The following is a 22,026-nucleotide window of genomic DNA, read 5'->3' on the forward strand; positions in this document are numbered from 1 at the left end:
TATTTGAGATTGTTTAGGATGAAGTAAGGCTTGCATGTTCTGTGTGGATGTGTCTGTGCTTATCTGTACTATATTTATTTAGTTATGGTACACAGGGCCTGAGCCAAGCTGGAGTGGCCTTATACTCATAAAGTCCAGTTTTTCCCAATGCTGAAGGAAGCTTATCACTGTGTTGGCAGATGAAGCGACCTGACGTTGCCTTGGCCATCCATCCAGGCGTCCACACTGAGCCCATGCTGATCCTCTGGAAGCCAACCCTGCAACTCTTGGCCAAGGAGCAGATCCCCCTGGCCATGACCACCTATAACCAGGCTGAGTTTGAGGAGACCCTGGAGGTAGGCTGCTACACTTCCCTCTTCTAGTGACTACACCTTTTCATCCACATATTAAAACAACTGACCTTCAAATCCAGACATTTCAAGTTCAAATTAAAAGATAAAATTATAAATTTAAAAAAATTAATTTCAAATTAAACTAAATGCTAAATTTAAATTAAACTATTGGCTTGAAGTAAAACCACTGAAATTTAATATAAAATATGAAGAGGGAGGAGATGAAAAATAACTATTGTAGTAGAAATAGGTAAAAAAAATATTATGTTCAATCAGAGTAATGATATTCCAAGAGTCAATGAAAAAGAAATGATTGAAAGTCATTCTTTTCTCTCATACAGTAGTACATAGAATTTTATGAGTAAAGTAACACAGATAGTTTTGTGGAGCTCCTCCATATGTTTGTACACATTCTGTGGTCATACAAAACAGAATTTCCATGATAATGAACTGCTAATCCTTTAATGTTAATTTGTAATACACTGCATTATGTAATGGACCTTGGCAACAGAGAGTCAAGTCATGGAGACCAACAGTTATAAAGGAATTTTTAATGTAGCCAATGTTTTCCAATTGTCAAGTATTCCCACCTGCTATAAAATTAAAAGCTTTCAGTGCACATTCAAATTTTACATCTTTGCTTCAAATTGTATGTCACTTGATTTAATTCTAATCTTATGTGTTTTAAGTACTTAAACCAGTTATTTTAATTTAGAATTGAGACTTAATTGGAAATTCAATTGTTTTCATTTGAAGTTCAGTCATTTTAATTTAAGACTAAAGATGTTGCAGTAATAGTATTAACAGTAGTAGTAAATAATTGATCTATTAGTAATCCCTGTATCATAGTACAGTATTGATGTTTAGAGGTGATTGTCAGCAGGTGTAGTAGTAATAGTTGTAATTAGGCTGATTGGATCATGTCAAGATTAGCAAATCCAACATCTCCATGTCAAGAACAGCAAGCCCAATGATCTTCATGTAAAGAATATGGCCAACTCAGATGTCTTCATGTTCAGAAAAGCAAACCTTTGACAAAATATGTTTTATGAACAAATGAAATTGTGGGGAAAATTGGAAATATGAACTAATTTTATTGATGAATAAACCTAATCTAAAGGATATCTGAATAAAGAAATTAAAGCCAGTATATGAAAACAGTAATTGAACCCAGTGAGGGTTCATAAAGGTTAACTAATAAAGAGAAACTTAGAAATTTAATCAGTTTTTGAAATGTTTGGTACCAAAGTACCGAAGTGTTCATGTCAAGAACAGCGAACCCAGTTATTCCCACGTAAAGAATAATGAACCCAATAATCTTGTAAAGAATAATGAACCCTGCTGTGAGTGGGTTTGCTAATCTTGACGTGATCCAGCTGATTTCCTTATGACAAATTGGTATCCTTCATTATCATCCTAAGTAGCCTTTCACCTCATGTAATCTTGCATCAGCAGCTTTATTGTAGTACACTGGTAGAAGTCTGTTCTCTACTCCAATAAATCCTTGGCGTGACCTTTCAGAAACTTGCTCCACTTGGACTGAACATCGTGCGCAAGGAGAAGAATATGCTGGGCTCCCTCCATGCCAAGCAGACACCTTATGAACCTGACCATGTGTGGGCTGCTAACAGCTACCTTATTGCTATTGACAACAGAGGCCACAATGGCAGTCTCTCATAAGAACAGCCATGCACACACATGCATACATTTCTTCACTTCCTCAGAGTATAATTTTTCATTTTATTTTTTTCATTGGAAGAACATTTTTTAGTTCAGGATATGACATTTTTATACTTTGTTGGGAAAAGTTCACAAATTTAAACTTAACCTGGAAAAGGTGGGAAGAATTTTGAGCTGATTAAATTTCATGCAGTGGATGGATTTCATTTACTTCTGGTTTTGTTTTTACCTTTTCAGTTAAATTTTCTGGCAACCATAAATCCTTACTGTACTGCAAATTCTTGATTTTTTTTTTTTTTTTTTTTTTTCAGAATTGGGCAAGTTTTCAGTGTACTTTATTCAGTGCAGTGCTCTTACTCATGAAGTCTGTATGAAGTTACAAAAGCTTTTATCTTCAAGAAAAATATCAGCATAAGATAAGGAAATGCAATTAAGTCTGGTTGGTTGAGCATTTAATGTGTGATGGAACGTTTGAGGGTTGTATATTTTGAAATGAGGCCATAATGAGTATTGAAATGCTTTTTACTCACCTGGACTACCTCTCAACTTTACCACATCAAAAGTACCAATGTGCACTACTATGCTACTGCTACTTCAAGTTGTTTGGCAGCATAGTGGTTATCATGCTCAGCTCACATCTTAAAAACATCTTAAGTTCAAATCCCCAACCAAGTGGAGACACCTTGACACTCTCCTGTCATGCTGTGGCTCCTGTTAACCCCACAGACAGTAATTACGGATTTGTGAACACAGCACAGTAGTAACAAGGACACCAATCCCGCCCATGTGTGTGTTTAAGTTTACCTGTGTGGACTTGGACACCACAAAAATTATTAGTGCCATGAGAGGAACACTTTGAGCAGACAGTATCAGGAAGCCACATGTGCTTGTGTGAGGAGTTGATGAGCATTGGATATCATCAAACACACCTTGTACAAATGATACTTTTATGGCATTTTTTTTTTTTTCAGAATCAATGAGGATCTCTCTGCCTCACATCTTGGACAGGTGAAAATTGTGCAGTTTCTCCTGATGGTAATGTTATTTTTGACATCTTGATAAAATGGAGAAAATGTACCAAAAAATAGAGACTGTAGAAAGGAAATCAACTATATAAAAAACTTGGGAGAACTAAAAACACTGGACACATTACAGGTTCCATAAAAAATATTCAGAAAAAAAAAATCAAGAAAAGTTCTGTACAGCGATACAAAATAATGTAGAAAATGAGGTCATTAATATTACCGATGATGCAAACTACAAAACTAACCATCTCTGCAGCCACCCTCAATGCGCACACACAAACTCACTCACACTCACATCAATACTCTCATAAAAAAAAACTGTAATGCCCCTTTACAAAAACCTCATTCCCATTCTTACACACATGCTTGCACTACCTCTATTGTAAATACAAAATGTACAGTAAGACAGAAAAGTGACACCGCAGAATATTATTAAATAAGCCGGGAACCATGTCTGTCCGTTTGTGTGTCTGTCATGGATGGTTCGTTTGTTGCGGCTCGTGTGCTCTCTCCTCGTGCTGTCCTCAGGCAACACACATGCTTCCAGTGGTGCAGTGAGTGGAGATTTTGAAACCACTGAGTCATGGTATTTCCTCCTTGAGTTTCTGGTGGTGGAGGGTGAGGAGTGCCCTTCTCAGCACTCTTGCCTTTGTATCAGCACTCTGAGAACCAATAGGACAGCACTCCGAAAGCCTCTGCACTGCACCTCGAGATGCTTACTAACACTTTTGCCTCTTATCACCCCACCAGGAAGTTTAGTAGTGGCACTCTTCTCTTCTACGAGGGCACTCTAGATACTTGTACTGTGGCACTCGGAGGCTGTCCTACCGGCACTCGAGGAACTAATGTCTGATGCAACAAACAGGGCAGATGCAGGTTATATCTTACAGCTGCACTTGGGTAAGAAAAAGTCTACCGACCTAAACATATTCCTGTCACACAACATTATTATTTTTTTTATAAGCACAAGACTGTAAAATGACGTTTCCGTGTTTTATTTTATTTTTAAAAAGTCAAAATCATGAGACTCTATGATGGAAGAAACCTAAACAACCTACTAATATGCAGCTAGACACAGCACCCCCTACCTAGTGGCCTTATATAATGCTTAGTATTAAACCTATGGGTCAATTTGTCTTCACCGATTATCTATCTCTCTCTCGCTTTCTCTCTGTCTTTTCTCTTTCTCGCTCGCTCGTTCTTTCGCTCTCACTCTCACACTCTTGCTCACTCTCTGCCTCTGAACAATATTTGATTCTTAGGAACTTCTAACCTTATGTAAAAAAAGAGTAAAGTTTAACAGAACAGATAAACAATATGAATGTCAAAGCATAGTGGCTGCTCTGTCACCTCCTCCTCCTTCTCCTCGTCAGTGGCAATAGTGAGCCACCAAAGTAAGCCACCGGATAAATAATTCTACAAACGCTCAACAACCCTCAAACGGAAATGATCCTCCGTCAGCCTTCAAATCACGAACACATGCCTGGTACAGCAGCCAGCAGACAACACTGCTTGGCCACCTGTACAGTCAGCATTGCCTCACATTAACAGCTCTGCCACATTCCATGCAGCTCGTCTTTTGTCCGAGGGCTCCATGGGACACTAAGGTGTTACCAAGCATGTTTGGTAGTAGTGTCATGCACCGGTTAAGTAATACAATATAACTAACACAGGCAAGATCAGGAGTGGAAAATATGTCTCCTGTATTATTACTTAGTGTGTTGCCTGTACAAGTAAAACTGGTTGCACCATACCTTAGTTATATGTTGATATTTTAACATCTTTTAGACTAGAAAAATGCAAGAAAATGTACATTTTTCATTTTGAATGTACACAGTTAACTTCTTTCACCAAGATATTGCTTACTTCACTATTATTATTGACACCATATTGTCACCATGTTGAGTGTCCCTGTGTCCCTCAGCTCACCTGCCTGATGATGCAGCACCATGACAGGCATCTCAGATAAGCTGCATGACAAGTGTTGACAAATGCCTCCTACTTTATACCTCACAACTTGAGAATACCAACAGGGGAGTTCTTAAATTCAAGCATGATGATACGAAAATAAATATTACCAAATTAATCCGTTCATTTACAGAGAGACACTGCTGCTCCAAAAGTTAAGAAGTGACACAGCCAGTCAGGCACCAACAAAGGTTGACACCTTCCTGGCCAACACAAAGACTGAAAGTGAGTTTTACAGAGCAACAGAGGGAATCTTCCAGTCTTCCACCATGCTGTTCCAATTCGCACCACAGCAGTTTTATATAGCTTTTACACCAAGAATATCCACCATCCGCGGCTAGAGAGGCACGTATCCATCACGAACCAAAACTTGCACGTCGCTACAAATTTAAAGTGCCGGCCAACCTCCCCAGCTTGAAATTTCGTCCTCCATCCCCAGTAGATTTATCACCTTTTTCAGCCTGCCCTGCGACTCCTCATCACTCCCCCCAAAGAGATGAATTTATTGCATAGTTCTAATAATAATAAATAAACCACTGCATGTCTGGGAACTCATAAACAAGAGGCAAGGCTAAGACTGGCTAGGTGCAGGAGGATGATGATGATTCAAGATTACCAAAAGGAAAGACACTCGCTCACTCGCTCGTCGCTACAAAACAACTATGGCATGTGTAGTCACTGGTTTGGTCGGGAGGGGTGCTGCCCCTGACTTTGGGGGTGATACTGTCTGGGGTCTGGCGGGGGCATCATGTATGAAGTGGCTGGGAAAATAGAGTGTGGGTATGGGATGAGGTTTGCCATGGCCATCTGTGGGGTGGGCATCATGTTTGGGGGTATGGGAGAGGTCAGGGACTGGGAGGGGGAGGGCTGACCCTGCCTGTCTGTTGTGGAGTGCTGGGACAAGGAGGAGTGTGGGGATTTCTGTGCTGAGCTGCTGTTCACATTGTGTTGGGGAAAACCTCTGGCCTGTTCATGCTGCACCTGCTCCCCGTTCCCCTGGTAGCTCTGCTCTGAGCCAGTGCTTGAGCCTTCGCTGTGTTCATGGCCGTGGGATCTCTCGGGACTCAGCACCTCCTGGCCCAGCCCTCCCCTTTCCTGTCCTAACCCTCCCCTTTCCTGCCCTAGTCCTCTTTCCTGCCCTAGTCCTCCTCTGTCTTGTCCTATTGCTCCCCTGTCCTGCCCCAATGATGCTCTGTCCTGCCCAAGCTGGCCCATCCTCTCCTGCACCCGATCCAATCCTATCCTGCCCAGGGCCATCACCTCCTGCCCAAGGCTTCGATCCGACACATCATGTTCCCCAAGAATTTGTGGGTCTAACCTCGCATCTTCGTGCCGCTCCTCCTTGATCCTCTTTGCCTGCTGCAGGACAATCCTTGGGTCCGGCACGTCCTTATGGCACTTCATGTGGGAGATGAGGGCCGCCATCTCCCGGAAATGTTTCCGGCACGAGGGATGGGGACAGGCGTAGGGCTTCTCTCCGAGGTGTGTCCGGAAGTGCTGGTCCAGGATGGCCTTCTGCCGGAACGACTTGCCGCACTCCATACACACATAGGGCTTCTCCCCCGTGTGTATCCTGAGGTGCTGGTTCAGGATGGTGCGCTGCCGGAACGACTTGCCACAGAAGGCACAGTCGTACGGCTTGTCACCCGTGTGGATGCGGATGTGCTGCTGGAGGTGTGTGGGTTGGCGGAACAGCTTGCCACACTCGGGACACACGTAGGGGCGGTCTGTGCTGTGGGTCCGCTCATGCTGCACCAGGCCGCCTTTCAGCTTGAAGCCTTTCCCACACAAGTTACACTTGAAGGGCCGGTTCTCCTCATCATCCGGGTCATCAGTCGTGCCAGCGTGCATCGAGGGGTGAGTCACTGGGATCATGGTGGGCAGACCCTGGAGAGGGGAGGCGTAGGTCACTGGCTGACTGGTGGTGGTAGTGGTGGTGGTGGTGGTGGTGCCTGTCTTCTCATGGCAATGAAAAAAGTGTATAAAGCCATAAATGTTACCCAGCTCAAGAATTGTTTTTTATGTAAGAAAAATAGCTTGAAAGAAAATAATAGAAAAAGAACCAGAAACTGTTAGCAGACAGAGCAACTATTTTATTTGAAGAAAACATTGCAAGAATGGCAAAAGAAATCAAAGCAGAACCAGATATTACAAGTGTCCAAGGAAGATTCATGTAAAGTAAACAAATTTGAAGGAAAAAAGTAACATATTGAAATGAAGAAGGTAACTGGAAGTAGACAAATGTGATTTTATTGAAAAAATATAAAAATAAAACCAATTATAATTCAAAATTGCAACCAAGGGCGATAAAACATTTTCACTCAGACAAAAACTGAAAAAAAAATTCAAATAACATTGAACCCTGATACCAAATGGACTTACTGTGGCATGAGTCCAGTTTTTGCGAGGTCTTCCCCTGCCCTGGTAGGAGAACATGACAGGGCTGGGCAGCTGTTCAGGGGCCAGGTGTTTCGCTGGCGCTCTGAAGGCAAGAAATGAACTGGATAACACTTTTTTACGCTTGTTCTTTAACACTATGAGGGAAGGAGAAAAAAATAAAGGAACTGTGTATACAAGTCTGACGGGCTTCCCGAGAAGAGCATGTGTATTTCTTGTTTCCTTGGTAAACTCATAGCTTCTTTGTAGCGTGTGGGGTGTGTGTGTGATTCTGTGGGTTTGCAGAATAAAGTGACTGTGGACTAATCTTGAAGATTTTATATAGTAGTGTGTTTTTTTTTTCATATCTTCTCCCTACTCTTAATTATTTTATGGTAATGTGGGTGCTCCTATACCTAGTTATAATCTGACAAATGTATTACACCTGCCTATTCCTATACTTGTTTTTGTGATTATATAGTATACATATTTTTGTATCTTCTACCAACTCAAATTTTTTATGCAATATATATATATATATATATATATATATATATATATTATCTACTTTACATAATTCAATTCTCTTTTTATGACTCTATACAAGATCGTGTATTTCTTCATTTTATATAGTACACCTATTCTTAACTAAATTTACCTATACTTTATAGAAAAGCATGAAAATACAATTATAGGCAAATCGATTTCAGAAAACAAGAGTCTGTCCTGTCCTTTCACGAGCACAGGGTGAGACAAGACAAGCTGTCCTGCAGACATACTTTCTGGGTGTTTTGAGGTCCATTGAGCTTGGTCCGGCGAGGGCAAGGAGCATCTCTGGGGGTGGCGCGTCACTCATACTGGGGTTATCACTTTTGCTTCCCTTGGGGGGCGTGTGTGGCCTCTGGAATCCCTGGGGCTCGTACGGGTCGCCCAGAGACATGGTGGTGCCGGATGACTGTGCAGAGGAGGATGACGTGGATGTGGATGAGGCCGGAGCACCTGATGTGGGTAAGGTGGATGTCTTGGGCGTGTTGATGGACTGGGTGACCGAGACACTGGTCGGTGACGACGTCTTGACCACCGGAGATAGGGTCTGGTAGACAGAGGGGGTGTTGAGGCCCCCCTGGGATGTGGTGTTGTTTGTGGTGTGGGATGGTGGCAGGGATCCGGAGGAGGTGGAGGATGTGGAGGAGGACGTGGGTAACATATGTGGGGGATAGTGGCCGCCCCCTGAGGAAGGCGCCCAAGGGGGAAGATAGCTCATGTTCCCGCCAGGACCTGTGGGTGCAGGAGCAGTGTTAGTCAGTGGCCTAATGCTGTCTGTGTCTTCTTGTGTTGCTCCCTTGCAGACCTCCATCCATCCAGCCTTCACTGATCTCTACCTCCCTCACTGCCAATAATATATTAACTCTTCTCCTTTTTATTTTATATATCATGCTCTTATTCTCACTTTTATTACTTTTATTATTTTTATTTTTAGTCACTATTATTATTTATTTTAATTGCCATTATTATTATTATTATTATTATTATTATTATTATTATTATTATTACTATTATTATTATTATTATTATTATTATTATTATTATTATTATTATTATTATTATTTATTTATTTACTTATTTTTATAACACTCAGTGTAGTATATTTTATATATACTTTTATTATCATCCCATTTTATAGCTGATATTAACTGTTTTATATATATATATATATATATATATATATATATATATATATATATATATATATATATATATATATATATATATATATATATATATATATATATATATATATATATATATATATATATATATATATATATATATTTTTTTTTTTTTTTTTTTTTTTTTTTTTATGAAAATATTCTGGAAGTGATTTGCTTTTTTTTTAATTTTAAAACTTAATTTTATCTTGATAAGAAATCAGCTTATCAGTTAAACTTAATCTTGTACATAATTGTAATCCTATCATTGAGAAAATTTCCAGTAACTAATCATTCATCATTACAACTTTCACATTTATATTAGATTTGGATTAATTAGTATTTTTTGGAGGTTCTAAGAATGAAACTAATTTTGATTCTAAATATCTGGCAATATCCACTAATGCAAATAAGTTTGTATGTTTTTATAAACATTCCTGACTGCTACATAGATGGGTTTGTATTGGGATGACGTAAAACAAATGTAATGCTTACTATTCCAATTCAAAACCAGGTAGTCCGGAATACTGAACATTTAGGTGTTCAAAGCAGATCTGAAATTATTGTGATAAAAATACCTATTATTTATTTATTTCACTATTTTTCTCACTTTATAGTTACAGGTGAGGAATAATTGAGAGAAAAAAGAATTAGATCATCAATGACTGTGAGGAGACAATTCCTTATTTAATTTTCTTATTCCATCTTTTAAGGCTTTGACTACCCTCATGCAAACTATTTCAAGGTTATTATTACAAGAACATTAGGTTTGATTCTCAGACAAGTGTAGTAAACATTAACTGACAGACTCCTGAATGAATGCCAGACACCTTTACTAAATCCCTGAGCCTAACATGTCATCCAGCACCAACTCTTTCTTAACCCATGTGCCCTAAGTGACCAAGGGGGAGAACCTTTCCTGTTGCCTCCTCTTCAGGAATAAGGCTGTGTTGAAGTAAATGATAAATTGCCAGCCTGTATAAATCTAATTCAATACAAAATGTTGAAAGTTGACCACTAATACTCTATCATGGAACACCAGCACTCATGGAAAGCAAACTATATGTACTGCCAGATTAAAGTTGTGGTGCACAGCTGTGAGAGGTAATACCTGCTGGTCCAGGGAGGAATGGCATGTTCTCAAGGGAAGTAAAGTTAATACAATGCATTATGACTGAGATGCATCTCTTCTCACTATTGCATTGAGATGCATTCTGTCTCACTATTGCAATGTTAAAACTGTATTCATTGAAGTGATGTATTTGTTTATATTTTTGTATACTTTACTGAAAATTTTTTCTTGTTAGGGAAAAGACAGGTTAGATTAAATTAATATTCACTCATTTTACTGCTTCCCGATTACAATAATGTCAGTCAAATAGTAATAATAATAAAAATTAATTTTGGTCAGGCAGTATAGTCAACTTTATAATCAACTTTATAAAGGTGTAGCTTGGGACAGCCGGCAGAAGCCAAGAATCCCTGCTGTGGCTGTGCCCTGGTGTGGGGTAGGCTTCCTGTCCTCCACACACCACTTGATAGGAACTGCCTTGGTGATAACTGTGACAGTAATGACAAGTGCATGCTGTGGCTAATACTATAAATCTGTAACATACCACAATGGCATTATAGAGTGTTTCATGCCACAAAAAGCTGCTGCAATGGAAAGAAATAAAACAATATTTTAAAATAATTATGATGTCTTCAAAGGTTCATAAACACAGAATTAAAAAAATAAATAAAATTGACAGTAGGAATAATTAAAGAATTATAATAGAATAAATTCAATTTAAATAATAATTATAATATACTGAATCAATACAATATTTGTGATGATTATAATTTTAAAAATGTTTAATGCAAGTTTAGTGTATTTTAAGACAACACATAAGTGACTGAAAATTAAGAAAGTAACAGCCAACACATGAATAAAAAAAAATTATAAATGAAATTAAAATACATCCAATCAAAGTAACAAAGCACAATTAACAAAAATAATTTTACATCATAAACAAAAATGCATAAAGCAAACAGAAAAATCATGTATTAAAATCATAATGTAGACTTGAGTCACCCCCAAAGACAATCTGCATCACCAAGCACCATCACCATCACCACAAACAAACATCACCATCACTCACATTGTACACACAAATGTCAACACAGATATATGGAACTGCTTCTGATTACCATCACTAAACCGGCAGTAATCAGCCAAAGAGTATATAAAACATGTCATTTCGGAGTCATAAATTAACTTCAAAAAAGTTCTCCAGTCGATCTAAGCCATCACCACGGAGACTAGTCCCATACAAGTCACACAGAAGACAACAACACAACACTGAAGTCACACGGAGGCTGCAGCTATTTTGCAAAGGAAGCACATCTATTAGCATGCCACTTAGAACCTCATATACTGCCCAACTCACACACATTTACTCCCACCTGAGGGTACGCGGGGGCAAGGGGGGGCGTGAACAGGAGGCACGAGGGAAAATAATGAGTGGAAGTGAGACAAGAGAGACGAAGGAGCACCAGAAATCTCCCCCACTAAGACGGGGTCCCCTTATCTCTCCCCCAGAAGCTGTGGTAGAGGGATGGTGGGCAGTTGTCAGTAGCTGCGGTGCTCGGCCTGGCTCCTGCCCCAAGGCTAGGGGCCGCAAAAAACGTCTGCCTTGCCTCCTGAATCAATAAATTCTCCTTTTACTCGCCATCCCCGTGGAAGACCGCAACACCCCCTCCCTCACCCAGCCAGCAGACCTGTTGAGACCTTATTTCATCTCCCCCCGTGACCCTGGCCGCCCCTGGGTCATGGATCAGGCGGGAAACAAAGGGGACGAGTGGAAATAGTCATGGAGGGGTGTAGAAAGGGTTCCCGGTCGCTCCTGGCCTCATCTTTTGTCCCGGGAAGAGGAGTCCCGAATGCCCCTTCCTCCTCCCCCTTCAGAGGGACGAGTTTTCAGGGGAGAAATAAGGTGTTGGCGGGCTTGGGAGAGGGAAATACGCCTTACCTTTGATGATTTCTTTGTAGAAATCAGAGGCTCCCTGGTGAACAAGGCTGTAGTAGAGACTGATGTACTTGGCGTCTCCAGACATGTGAAAAAATGATAGAAAAACTCGCACAGACTCACAACGGCTCCTCCCACCAGCTTCGTCCAGGCTTTATTTTAGCCTCCCACAGCCTCTCGCCCGTCTCTCTGTCCACCTCCGACAACCTCACTCAAGGCTGCAGATTTTTTTCTCTTTTTTGGATATTTTTTTGGGTTTTTATTTTTACTCTTATGGATTTTATGACATCATTTGTTGGGAGGGTCTGGCCCCACCCCCGGCCCGGCCTGGCCAATGAACGCCCGCCGCTGCCGATCAATTATACCGCTGTATTTTTATATATTTCTTTGCTAAATATATACATCAGGGCTTATCTGATAGGCGAGCATCATCTACCCGGCATTATGTTTATCTGGCTGGTAAAATAAGGCTATTATATGGAAAGAAGCGTCGCTTCTAAGCTGAAATAAGGAGAAATATGTGAATTCCTGTTTGGCGTTAATGGGCTTACATTGGCTTCCAGCGAACTATATGTTATGTTTGCTGTGATATCGAGTGCATCTGTACACATACATTGCATAAATGAGGTACAATTGCAGAAGCTGATGCAATTCCGTCTTCTCAGTTTTACTTTGGATTGCCTCCTTTCAAGCATTTTTTTACTTTTCTTTTTTATACTTTATATACGAACCGATAGAAACTCTTTATGCCCTTATAGCTCAATTCAAGTGTGTTATCATTTAGTGCATATGTGTAACTTTCATGATATATATTATACGCCCAATGTTTTTTATACGAAAACTACGAAATCCAAAGTAAAGATGCATTCCGGGACCTAGTGCTGCCATAACAAAGATTTTACTCCGCATCATCACTTAGTCCGCAACTTAACAACTTTGTCGAATAAAAAATGTTTAACTAATATATGCAATTAAATATCATAGCTAATACAAGTACATATATATTATGTATATAGAGCCATCGTGGAAGGTGTTTTTTATGGCCAAAAATGTGTTTTTTATGAGTAGGGCGGAGGAATACACGGGTGCCACTGGGCTGAAGGAGATTTGGCGCCAGTTTGCTCCATGTCGCAGAAGAGGATACACGCATTTTTCTACTCGCCATTATTACCGATATGATGGAGTAAGTGGACCTCACGGCACGCGCCCTGCGCGCAGTACAACGCAATCATGATGGAGTAAGTACTGACATCCTCAAAAGTCCAGTATAGCGGCGGAATAAGTGACAAAATACCCAACATGTGTGTAGCGTAGTGCGTCTTGACCTTACCTGGAAGCGGTCATTTTACCCCTGCTCCCCACCCCCCCACCGGCTTAAGTGACAAGCCTCCCGCCCCATGCCTTGCCATAGCCCTAGGCCTGCAGTCCGGTCCAGGCCGCGTTGCTGGCCTGGAAGGGGCTGGAGTGCCTTGTATCAAGAGTCACTGGGTTTCACAATTCCACCGTCATACGTTTTCTGTTGTGACGCTGATGTCATACTTCATGTTTTGTTTATTCTTTTTGTTCATATATGTTTGTCTTATTTGTTTACCATATTGTTTCCTATTACTATAATGTGTTCATTTATCATTTGATTTCTGTTATATTCATGTATTACCTATTTTTATATAGTAGTATATTTATATTATTTGTCTTCATTTTATATATATTCTTGTAATGTATTTATCTGTTCATGTCTTATATATTCATTATTATGTATTGATATACTGCATTAGTATCGCCATCACTAAGGATTATTCCCCCGCCTATTACACCCCCAAAATTATCAATACAATTTACCATATTACGTGTAGTATCACCCATAACTCATATATTTATCCTTCACTATCCCCACTTCCTTGTTTACCCGTCTGATCACGTGTCGGGGCAGCGTGTACTTGACTATTTCCCGGCGGGTTGGTCACAAGACAGTCACGTGGCCTATCGACTCTATTATTAGTCACCCGTCCCGCCCCCTCCTTCCTCCCTCCCACCCCCCCTTAGCCCTCGCTCCGCTCTCTCCCTGGCTCCGCTCTCTCCACTTGCACAATATTGCTCCATCTTGTCTAGTACTTTCCACTGACCTACCTTACGAAAGGGAGAGAGCGGCGGAGAGAGGGGGCGGCTCTCCTTCATAACTTCAGGCAAACGTTTCTGCCTCCCTCCTCTCCCCTGCCCTTCCTACTCTTTCCCTTCTCTCTTCCCTCCTCTCCTCTCCTCTCCTCTCCTCTCCCCCCCGTTCCCCTTGCCTTCCCTCTCTTCTCTCTCGTTAAGTGTGCCATTTAAGGGTCATTGTACCCAAGAGAGAGAGAGAGAGAGAGAGAGAGAGAGAGAGAGAGAGAGAGAGAGATGAATGAGGAGGATGGAGAGAATGGAGATACCGCTTTTAATATCGTTTACTTTGCTTCTTAGTTTTCCTGCTTGCGTTACTTTTACTTGTGTTTTATCACTGTTTATATACAATTTTCTTTGTATTTATTACTGCTGCTGCAGGTACTACTACTACTACTACTACTACTACTACTACTACTACTACTACTACTACTACTACTACTACTACTACTACTACTACATCAACAACAACAACAACAACAATTACTACTGCTACTACTACTACTACTACTACTACTACTACTACTACTACTACTACTACTACTACTACTACTACTACTACTACTACTACTACAACAACAACAACAACAACAACAACAATTACTACTGCTACTAACTACTACTACTTCTATCCTCCTCCTCCTCCTCCTCCTCCATTGCTGCTGCTACTACTACTACTACTACTACTACTACTACTACTACTACTACTACTACTACTACTACTACTACTACTACTACTGCTGCTGCTGCTGCTGCTGCTGCTGCTGCCGCTGCTGCTGTTTACTACCACTACTATATACTCCTCCTTCCACTTCCCCTTGCCCCCCTGTCCCACCACCACCACCACAACTTGACCCCCACCCATTAGCACCCAGCCAGCCTTTCATACATGGTCTCCCTAATCAGCGCTGCCTCATTCATTGTCGGTCATTGGCAGCCTTCCTCTTCTACGCCACAGACTGTTACGCTTTAATGCCCTCTGTCACTTACTGCTTACATGAATAGGGAAAGTTATTTGCTTATTTATATTTTAGCATTGTTTTTTATTTTTTTATTTATTTATTTATTTTTTTATTTTTTTTTTTTTTTTGCCTTAAACTTCTTAATTAGTTTTTTTTTCATGCGTGTTTCATTCTTTAACTTCTTTTTACTTTATTTTCTAGTTTTTTTGTGCTATTTAAGGTTTTTTGCCTACTGTCTTTATTTATTTTTTGCTTATTTTCTTTAGCACCTACTTATTTTACTTTATGCCTTCTTACTTTTCTCTTTATCTTTTACACTTTTCCTTCCTGCTTCCTTTTCTTTTAAGGTTTTACTTTTCTATAAATAAAAATTTTTGCTATTAATTTTCTTGTAATCTTTGGCTTTCTTATACTTTGATACATTATCCTTTTCTTATCATTGACTTCATCTACTTTCATCATCATCAGATTTGTTAGTATTATAGAAATAGTGGCATTAACGATGTAATTCAACCAGGTCATTATTGATTTAGGTCATTTACTGCCTATTTATTCCTTAGATTACGACCTGGGTGGTTATGTTATGTTACTCAATATGGACATTATGGTTATGAGGGAATAGAAACCTTAGGGAAGTTACTGGTTGACAACAAGGGACAAGGGAACACATGCTGAGTTGTTTTGTCAGAGTGTGTGGCTTCCCTTACCTGCTTGTAACTCTCACCCCCTGGACTGACTTATAGGGTGAAGATTATATGTTGCAATGGTGGTTTGTAGTCCTGTCACTTCACTATTACATCAGAACAGTATACAGCAGATAAAAGTCCTCAAAAAGCACATACTGTTCATATAAGACTTGTGTAGCTGTTACTAGGGAGATCAATAAATACACTTCAAAACAGTGAGGGTTGTCAAGGAGAAACTTATACACATGCCATCCGTTTGGTGTTCCTAGAGAGACAAATGAAAGAATTGCCTTAAAGCACAAGATGATACATTAAGACGATAACAGAATGCTTCCAAACAAGGCACTACATGAAAGCAAAACAGTGAGGGTCTTCAAGGAGAAATTTATACAGTAGTCATCTGTTTGTTGTTTCTAGACAGATAAAGAAATAGAAAATTGCCTTAAAACACAACATAGTACCTTTAAACAACAACAACAACAACAACAATGCTTCAAAACAAGGCACTACATGAAAGCAAAAGAGTGAGAGTCTTCAAGGAGAAATTTATACACTAGTCATCTGTCTGTTGTTTCTAGACAGATAAAGAAATAGAAAATTCCTTTAAAATACATCATAATACCTGTAAACAACAACAACAACAATGCTTCAAAACAAGGCAACACATGAAAACAAAACAGTGAGAGTTGTCAAGGAGAAACTTATGCAATAGTCATTTGTTTGTTGTTTCTAGGGAGATAGAGAAAGAAAAATGCTTTAAAACACAAGATAGTACACTTGGAACTGTCATGGATAAACACACGTGGTAGTCATGTGAGTGCCTTTGGAGTGTTGGGAGATAATAAAGTTTCATCAGCATCTGTTTGGCACCAGTCTTATCACTATGGAGGCTTGAGTGGTGGGAAAGTCCAGCGTGTTTGATTACAGTGGTGGAGGAGTGAAGCTGCAGTACCTATCTTACCTGTTATGATGTTAGAGTACTTTAGGATGAATCAAAGGTATTACATTCCACAACTACATTATACTAACAAATGACATTGGTAGTGGGAGGTGGAGAGGATGTCAAATGATGATGGCAGAGAGGAAAAAGATAAACAAACGACATATCCACACATATCATTCCTGTCTTGCTTTCCATCCTTGCTATTCCAGCTCATATTGATCTCCCTTGGCATGCAGGAATGAGCAAATAGTCACTAGGGAAACCAATGCATATGTGATCAGCAGTAACTTGATGTAGTGTAAAATTAATGATGAAATATGCTTTAATTTTCATATCCATAATGGTGATGAGGAACAGGACAGCTGCATTCTAGTAACAAAGCTGTATGTAATAGTGAAATGCACACAACACTCACAGACAAACCCACAACCTCTCATAGATTAGATAAGGTGATAAGGGAGGTGCAAGGGAGGTGCGTATGTCAGAAACAGGGTTAATTACCTTCACGTTGTGTGTGTTAGGTGGGGATGGAAAGTAGGGACAATTGTAGGGAAAGTAGAGACTGGGAAGTGTAGGGAATCTTTGATGTGTGTGTCTTGGATGCTAAGAGGATAGATGTACAGAGATGTAAGGGTTAATTATATAGGGTGAGTCAGTGGTCTGTGCAGTGGATGGGTTAGGAGAAATAGGTACTGGGTGTTTGCCACATGAAAGGTGGGTGTGATAGTTTAGAGTAGATGAACTAGAGGAGGAAGATGAGTTGTATGTATGTTACTCAAAGGAGTGTAGGTATAGCTTGTATAATGCACTCTAGTTATGTTATGAATCATTAGGAGGAGGAAAGTCATTAGATTGTTTAGATTAGATTGTAGTTTCATTAAAAATAAAAAATTAAGGAGTTGATGAAATTCTGTGAAGTCAGGAAATTCATGTGCGTCATGTACAGGAAGAACTTATCTGTCATTGGTGTGTGATAAGGAGCTGCCTAAACAAAGGCTCCTCTAGCCCTCATTACCATTCTCCCTTGAAGTTCTTTTCCCTTGTTCTTGTGTTTGATTCTGTGATGAGTTGATGGTGGCCACTCTGGGACTTAATGACATTCTCAGCTGGTGTTTGTGAGAAGCAGGGTGTTGGCTAGCTGTAGTTTTGAAGACTTGAGCCAGAGACATCAGTCTTAGTACACAATAAAGTGAGAGTTAATAAACAACATAATAGTGACCAAGATAAGTGTTTTTGTACTACTACAAAAACTTTGATAAACAAGGAATACACTTAAAACATTGTGGCTGCCAGTTAAGGATGAAACTTAGTAAAATATATTGATCAGGCATGTATACAAAAATTTAGCAGAATACTGTAGTGGCAGGCTGAGGAGGGAAGTGTAAAGCCCCAGGTGACCAGATGAGATGGAAGGAATGGACATTGACTGGCTGGACAAGAGTGGCTGGGCAGGAGACAGGTGAGTGGAGGTGTGTGTGTCCTGCCACAGACCATGAAGGCAGGTGTTGATGAATTAGATGCTCATGCCATTCTCCCCCTCAGGTTTAACACCACGCCTTTGGTGGCCACACCAACAACTTTGATATCAAGAAGTGCAGAACAACAAGCAGTCGGCCATGCAGAACATGGACCTGTACGCCATGCCATCCTCCCCCTCCCTCTTCCACATGCTGGAGAGTGAGGAGGATTTTCCCCTTGGGGCCAAGACCACATCTTTCCTTCCTCCTGCCACTGCCACAAATGCAGCCGCCAACACCACCACCACCGCCACCTATGGTGATTACCTCCCTCAGCCTGTGTGAAGGCTGGGATTCTCTGGTCTTATTTTGAGATTATCATTTTGTTATACCTAGATGCAGAAGTAATGTAAGAACACTTCATGACCACAGTATCATGAGCTGCTAACACTAGCAAGCACACACACACACACACACACACTGCCTCATGGTTCAGTGTTAAAGGGGCTGAGTCTGTGTTGGCTGCCATGGCTGATATAGATGTGAACCCCACTAGAAGCTGGTCACCTCTGGGATTTTTCCGTTGACAAGCGGGGCAATTACTGTCTCCCCTGACCAGGGGGATGAGGGGTATGGTGTGTGAGGTCACAGTCTCACCTAATGATCAGTAATAATGAGCTCTGAGCTCGCACTGAGAGTATAACGACTGGTGGTTGCGGGTCCGCTCATAAACAAGCCTTGGTAAATTGCGTATATCATAATATAATTAATCATTGGAGGTTTATTGACCACATAATACAGTGTTTCTGAAGAGATCTTTGGTGTTCATAATTACATATAACCCCTGTATGAGTATCTTACACTCTACGATACTTTGGCTGCCACTTGGTCTCGACAGCCTGGAAGACCAGGCCTGGGATGATCTGGCCACCCCATTTGTTTCTTTCCCCAAAGCAGCGGGTCACAACTCCTGACTTCACCAGGTACCTAATCACTGATGGGTAAACAGGCAGTATACAACAAAGTAGTCCACCCAAAGACCCCCGACCTGGCCTAGGAATCAAACCCAGGACCTCGCTGTTGTGAATAGGGCACCACCTGGTCGTGTAATATAGTCATTTTAAAAGGAAAAAATTTCAATCATTACTATACGAACCACAAGTGATGGCCATCAGCAGTTGTCCTGGCCTTGTGGTACTGTCCACAGGGGACTCCCCTGTCATTGGTAGACCAGTACCATTGGGCTAACACTTGAGCTATTACAGATCTCCCAGAGTGGATGGAGGGTCGGGAAATCCTTGGGCTGTCCAGCATGGTAGACTTCCCACTGTCCCTCCAAGCCTCCACACCCCAGGAAAGCACCATTTTCCAACTGGACAATGACAACTTCAGCCCTGTCATCAAGCCTGAAGACATGCTAGTGCCTCTGTCTGAGCTACAGCCTCCACACACCCCTGCCATCAATCATCTTGGCCTCACTCCCCCTGCTACTCCTCCTCCTGCCCTCACACCCCCTGCTACTCCTCCTCGTACCCTCACTCCCCCTGTCTCTCCTCCTCTTGTCCCAGTTCCCCTTGCCAGCCCTGTCAGTCCACCCCGAGCCCAGGCTAATCCTCCTATTCCAAAAATCATAATTTGCCGCAAAGTCACCACTGCTGCTGCAAAGAGCAAGCCTATCCAGGTAAACTTTCAGGTGTTGCCAGCAAAACAGGTGCCACAGATCACCTCAAATGCTCAGCAGCAGCTATCCACAGCACCACCCCCCCCCAGCCTGCAATCCAAGACCCATGAAAGTCAGGTTGGTGCCATGACATTTGGAGGAAGCCAGGTGGAGCATCAGGTCAGTAACGTGGCCTTGGTACAGCCACAGACCTGTGATGCTGAAGACCTGATTGATGAAATAGTGCAGATGATAAGCAGCAACAGCAGCAGTGGTGGCTTCCAGAGTCTGGAGAACTTGTCTTTTGATGCCTCAACAATGGAGGCCAGCATGGAGGACCTCCTCTCCCAGCTGGAAGCCTCAGATTCAGTCACTAGATCTGTGGACTCAGAACCTTCTTCATCCTCCTCACTTTCCCCTGATTTCTTTTCTTCTGTGCCTGCACCCTCCCCTCAACCTGAATCTTCTCTCCCAGCATCCCTTTCTGTCTCACTTCCTCCTCAATCTCCATCTGACTTTGCCTCATCCTCTGACCTGTCTGAAGCCTCCTCACTAGCCTCCCCAGCCTATCTTCCTTCTCCAGTCCCTTCTGTGGGCTCCCTCTCCCCTGCCCCATCCAACAGTGAATCTCTCTATGGTGAGAATGCAAGCTGTGATGATATGAAGTGCTTGGATGAGGAATGGAGTCCTCTAGAGGAAACACACTCCTACTCCCGGTCACAGCGCAAGGCGAGATCCTCCCGCAGGGCTACCGGTGCCAGGAAGACACCTTACCAGGAGGACCGTAAGGAACGCAAGAAGGAGCAGAACAAGCAGGCAGCTCTGCGCTACCGCCAGAAGAAGAAGCAGGAGGAGGATGACCTGATAGAGAAGATTCAAGCGGAGGAAGAGCGTCAGCAGAAGCTAAAATCTAAATACTCTGGCTTGAAGCAGGAACTGAGCTACCTGAAGAAGATCATGAGGGAAGTGTTCATGGCCCGTGGCCTGCTCTCGGAGGAGGCATTGAAGAAAGCTGCTCTGGAAAAGAAGAAAAAGTAGTAAATAAGTAACAATAGCAGTGGCTGGCTTGGTAGATTATTTTCATCTTAACACCAATGAAAGGATCAATAAATAAGTGGAATCCAACCCCAAGATTAATAATAAGCTTAACAGGCTAATATATTGTAATGGCCAACACTCCACCTTAGTACAAAATTAAATTGGTGGCAGGATGGTCTTAGGAAGCCCCTTACACACATCTCTTGTCTTGCTTGTCATCAGCCTCTGTAGATGTTGGGTTGAGTGTGAGTCCAGAGCCAAGGATGTACCAGGCATGCCCTCACAGTCAACCCACAACGTGTAAACATGCCTGGGATGGCAGGACAAGGGGAGTGTGGCAAGGGCATTGACGCATCTCGCTTTTTCCCAATGTTCATTTGTCAGTTGACACCTGAGTTGCAAGGGAAGATGTAGTTTTGGCCCCTGTCTGCACTCGTAGCTGTAAGAAGGGCCAGATGGGCAGGGCCGGGGCACAGAGCAAGTATCTCGAGCTTAATGAATGCCCTCTGAGCAGGAAAATGCCAGGAAGTTGGTTTGTGCTCCCCCCATCCCCCTGAGTCCCTCATTTAGTTATAGTGTATGTAACCAAGCAGTGTATGTGCTGATATTAGGCCGTGGCATATACCTATGTTTTATATGGATTATGTATAGTTGTGGTTATAGTTTCACACTTCCAGTTTTGTCTCCTTTTGAATTTTTCCAATGTGAAGTAATTTAATATTTTAATGTCATCTTTTCTTAGTAAACTGTCTGAACAATATTTTTTTAAGTAAACCATATTCTCAAAACTTATTTATTGTCATGCTTGTGCCTCATGATGCCCTCCATTGGATGAAAACATTTCCAGGTCACATCAGAAACTGTTCCTTGTGCCATAGCCACTGTCCAGTTTTCTCCTGCCCTCTGGTGTATTACATTGAGTCCTGGGAACACACTCACACAATGATACTAACAGTAATGCATATCAAAAATCAAGTACAATTCATCTTACTCTGATACTTAGATAGACTAACAGTCCATTTCAGGGTTTT

The 22,026-nt window shown here is 41.4% G+C and overlaps 3 protein-coding genes across 13 annotated transcripts in view; 2 read left to right on the forward strand and 1 right to left on the reverse strand.

Annotated features, from left to right (window-relative positions):
- LOC135093616 (putative protein MSS51 homolog, mitochondrial) overlaps window positions 1-4,927 on the forward strand; it is an 8,347-nt gene extending 3,420 nt beyond the window's left edge. Inside the window, exons 7-9 of one of the 2 annotated variants that reach the window (XM_063993034.1) lie at window positions 180-335; window positions 1,854-2,057; window positions 2,984-4,927. In XM_063993034.1, the coding sequence (XP_063849104.1) occupies window positions 180-335; window positions 1,854-2,012 (315 nt within the window). In that variant the 3' untranslated portion in view covers window positions 2,013-2,057; window positions 2,984-4,927. Of the gene's footprint in view, window positions 1-179; window positions 336-1,853; window positions 2,222-2,983 lie in introns of those variants that run through there. The other variant, XM_063993033.1, reaches the window with a different exon arrangement.
- LOC135093614 (zinc finger protein 37-like) lies at window positions 2,448-12,671 on the reverse strand. Of its 10 annotated transcripts, none has more exons than XM_063993024.1 (5): window positions 12,102-12,223; window positions 9,586-9,644; window positions 8,161-8,659; window positions 7,388-7,505; window positions 2,448-6,961 (listed from the first exon to the last, which is right to left on the reverse strand). In XM_063993024.1, the coding sequence occupies exons 2-5, from the start codon at window positions 9,623-9,625 to the stop codon at window positions 5,681-5,683; spliced, it is 1,938 nt and encodes a 645-aa protein (XP_063849094.1). In that variant the 5' UTR covers window positions 9,626-9,644; window positions 12,102-12,223; the 3' UTR covers window positions 2,448-5,680. The 10 variants fall into 10 exon arrangements, with proteins under 10 accessions (XP_063849094.1, XP_063849095.1, XP_063849093.1 ...); XM_063993025.1 differs by lacking the exon at window positions 12,102-12,223 and adding an exon at window positions 11,536-12,089; XM_063993023.1 differs by lacking the exon at window positions 12,102-12,223 and adding an exon at window positions 11,232-12,089.
- Window positions 12,672-13,178: 507 nt separating this feature from the next.
- Window positions 13,179-21,783, forward strand: LOC135093615 (uncharacterized). The gene is made up of 3 exons (XM_063993032.1): window positions 13,179-13,336; window positions 18,383-18,616; window positions 19,563-21,783. The coding sequence occupies exons 2-3, from the start codon at window positions 18,457-18,459 to the stop codon at window positions 20,993-20,995; spliced, it is 1,593 nt and encodes a 530-aa protein (XP_063849102.1). The 5' UTR covers window positions 13,179-13,336; window positions 18,383-18,456; the 3' UTR covers window positions 20,996-21,783.
- The last annotated feature ends 243 nt before the right edge of the window (window positions 21,784-22,026 follow it).

This window comes from Scylla paramamosain, chromosome 43 (genome assembly GCF_035594125.1).
Source record: "Scylla paramamosain isolate STU-SP2022 chromosome 43, ASM3559412v1, whole genome shotgun sequence".
NCBI lineage: Eukaryota > Metazoa > Arthropoda > Malacostraca > Decapoda > Portunidae > Scylla > Scylla paramamosain.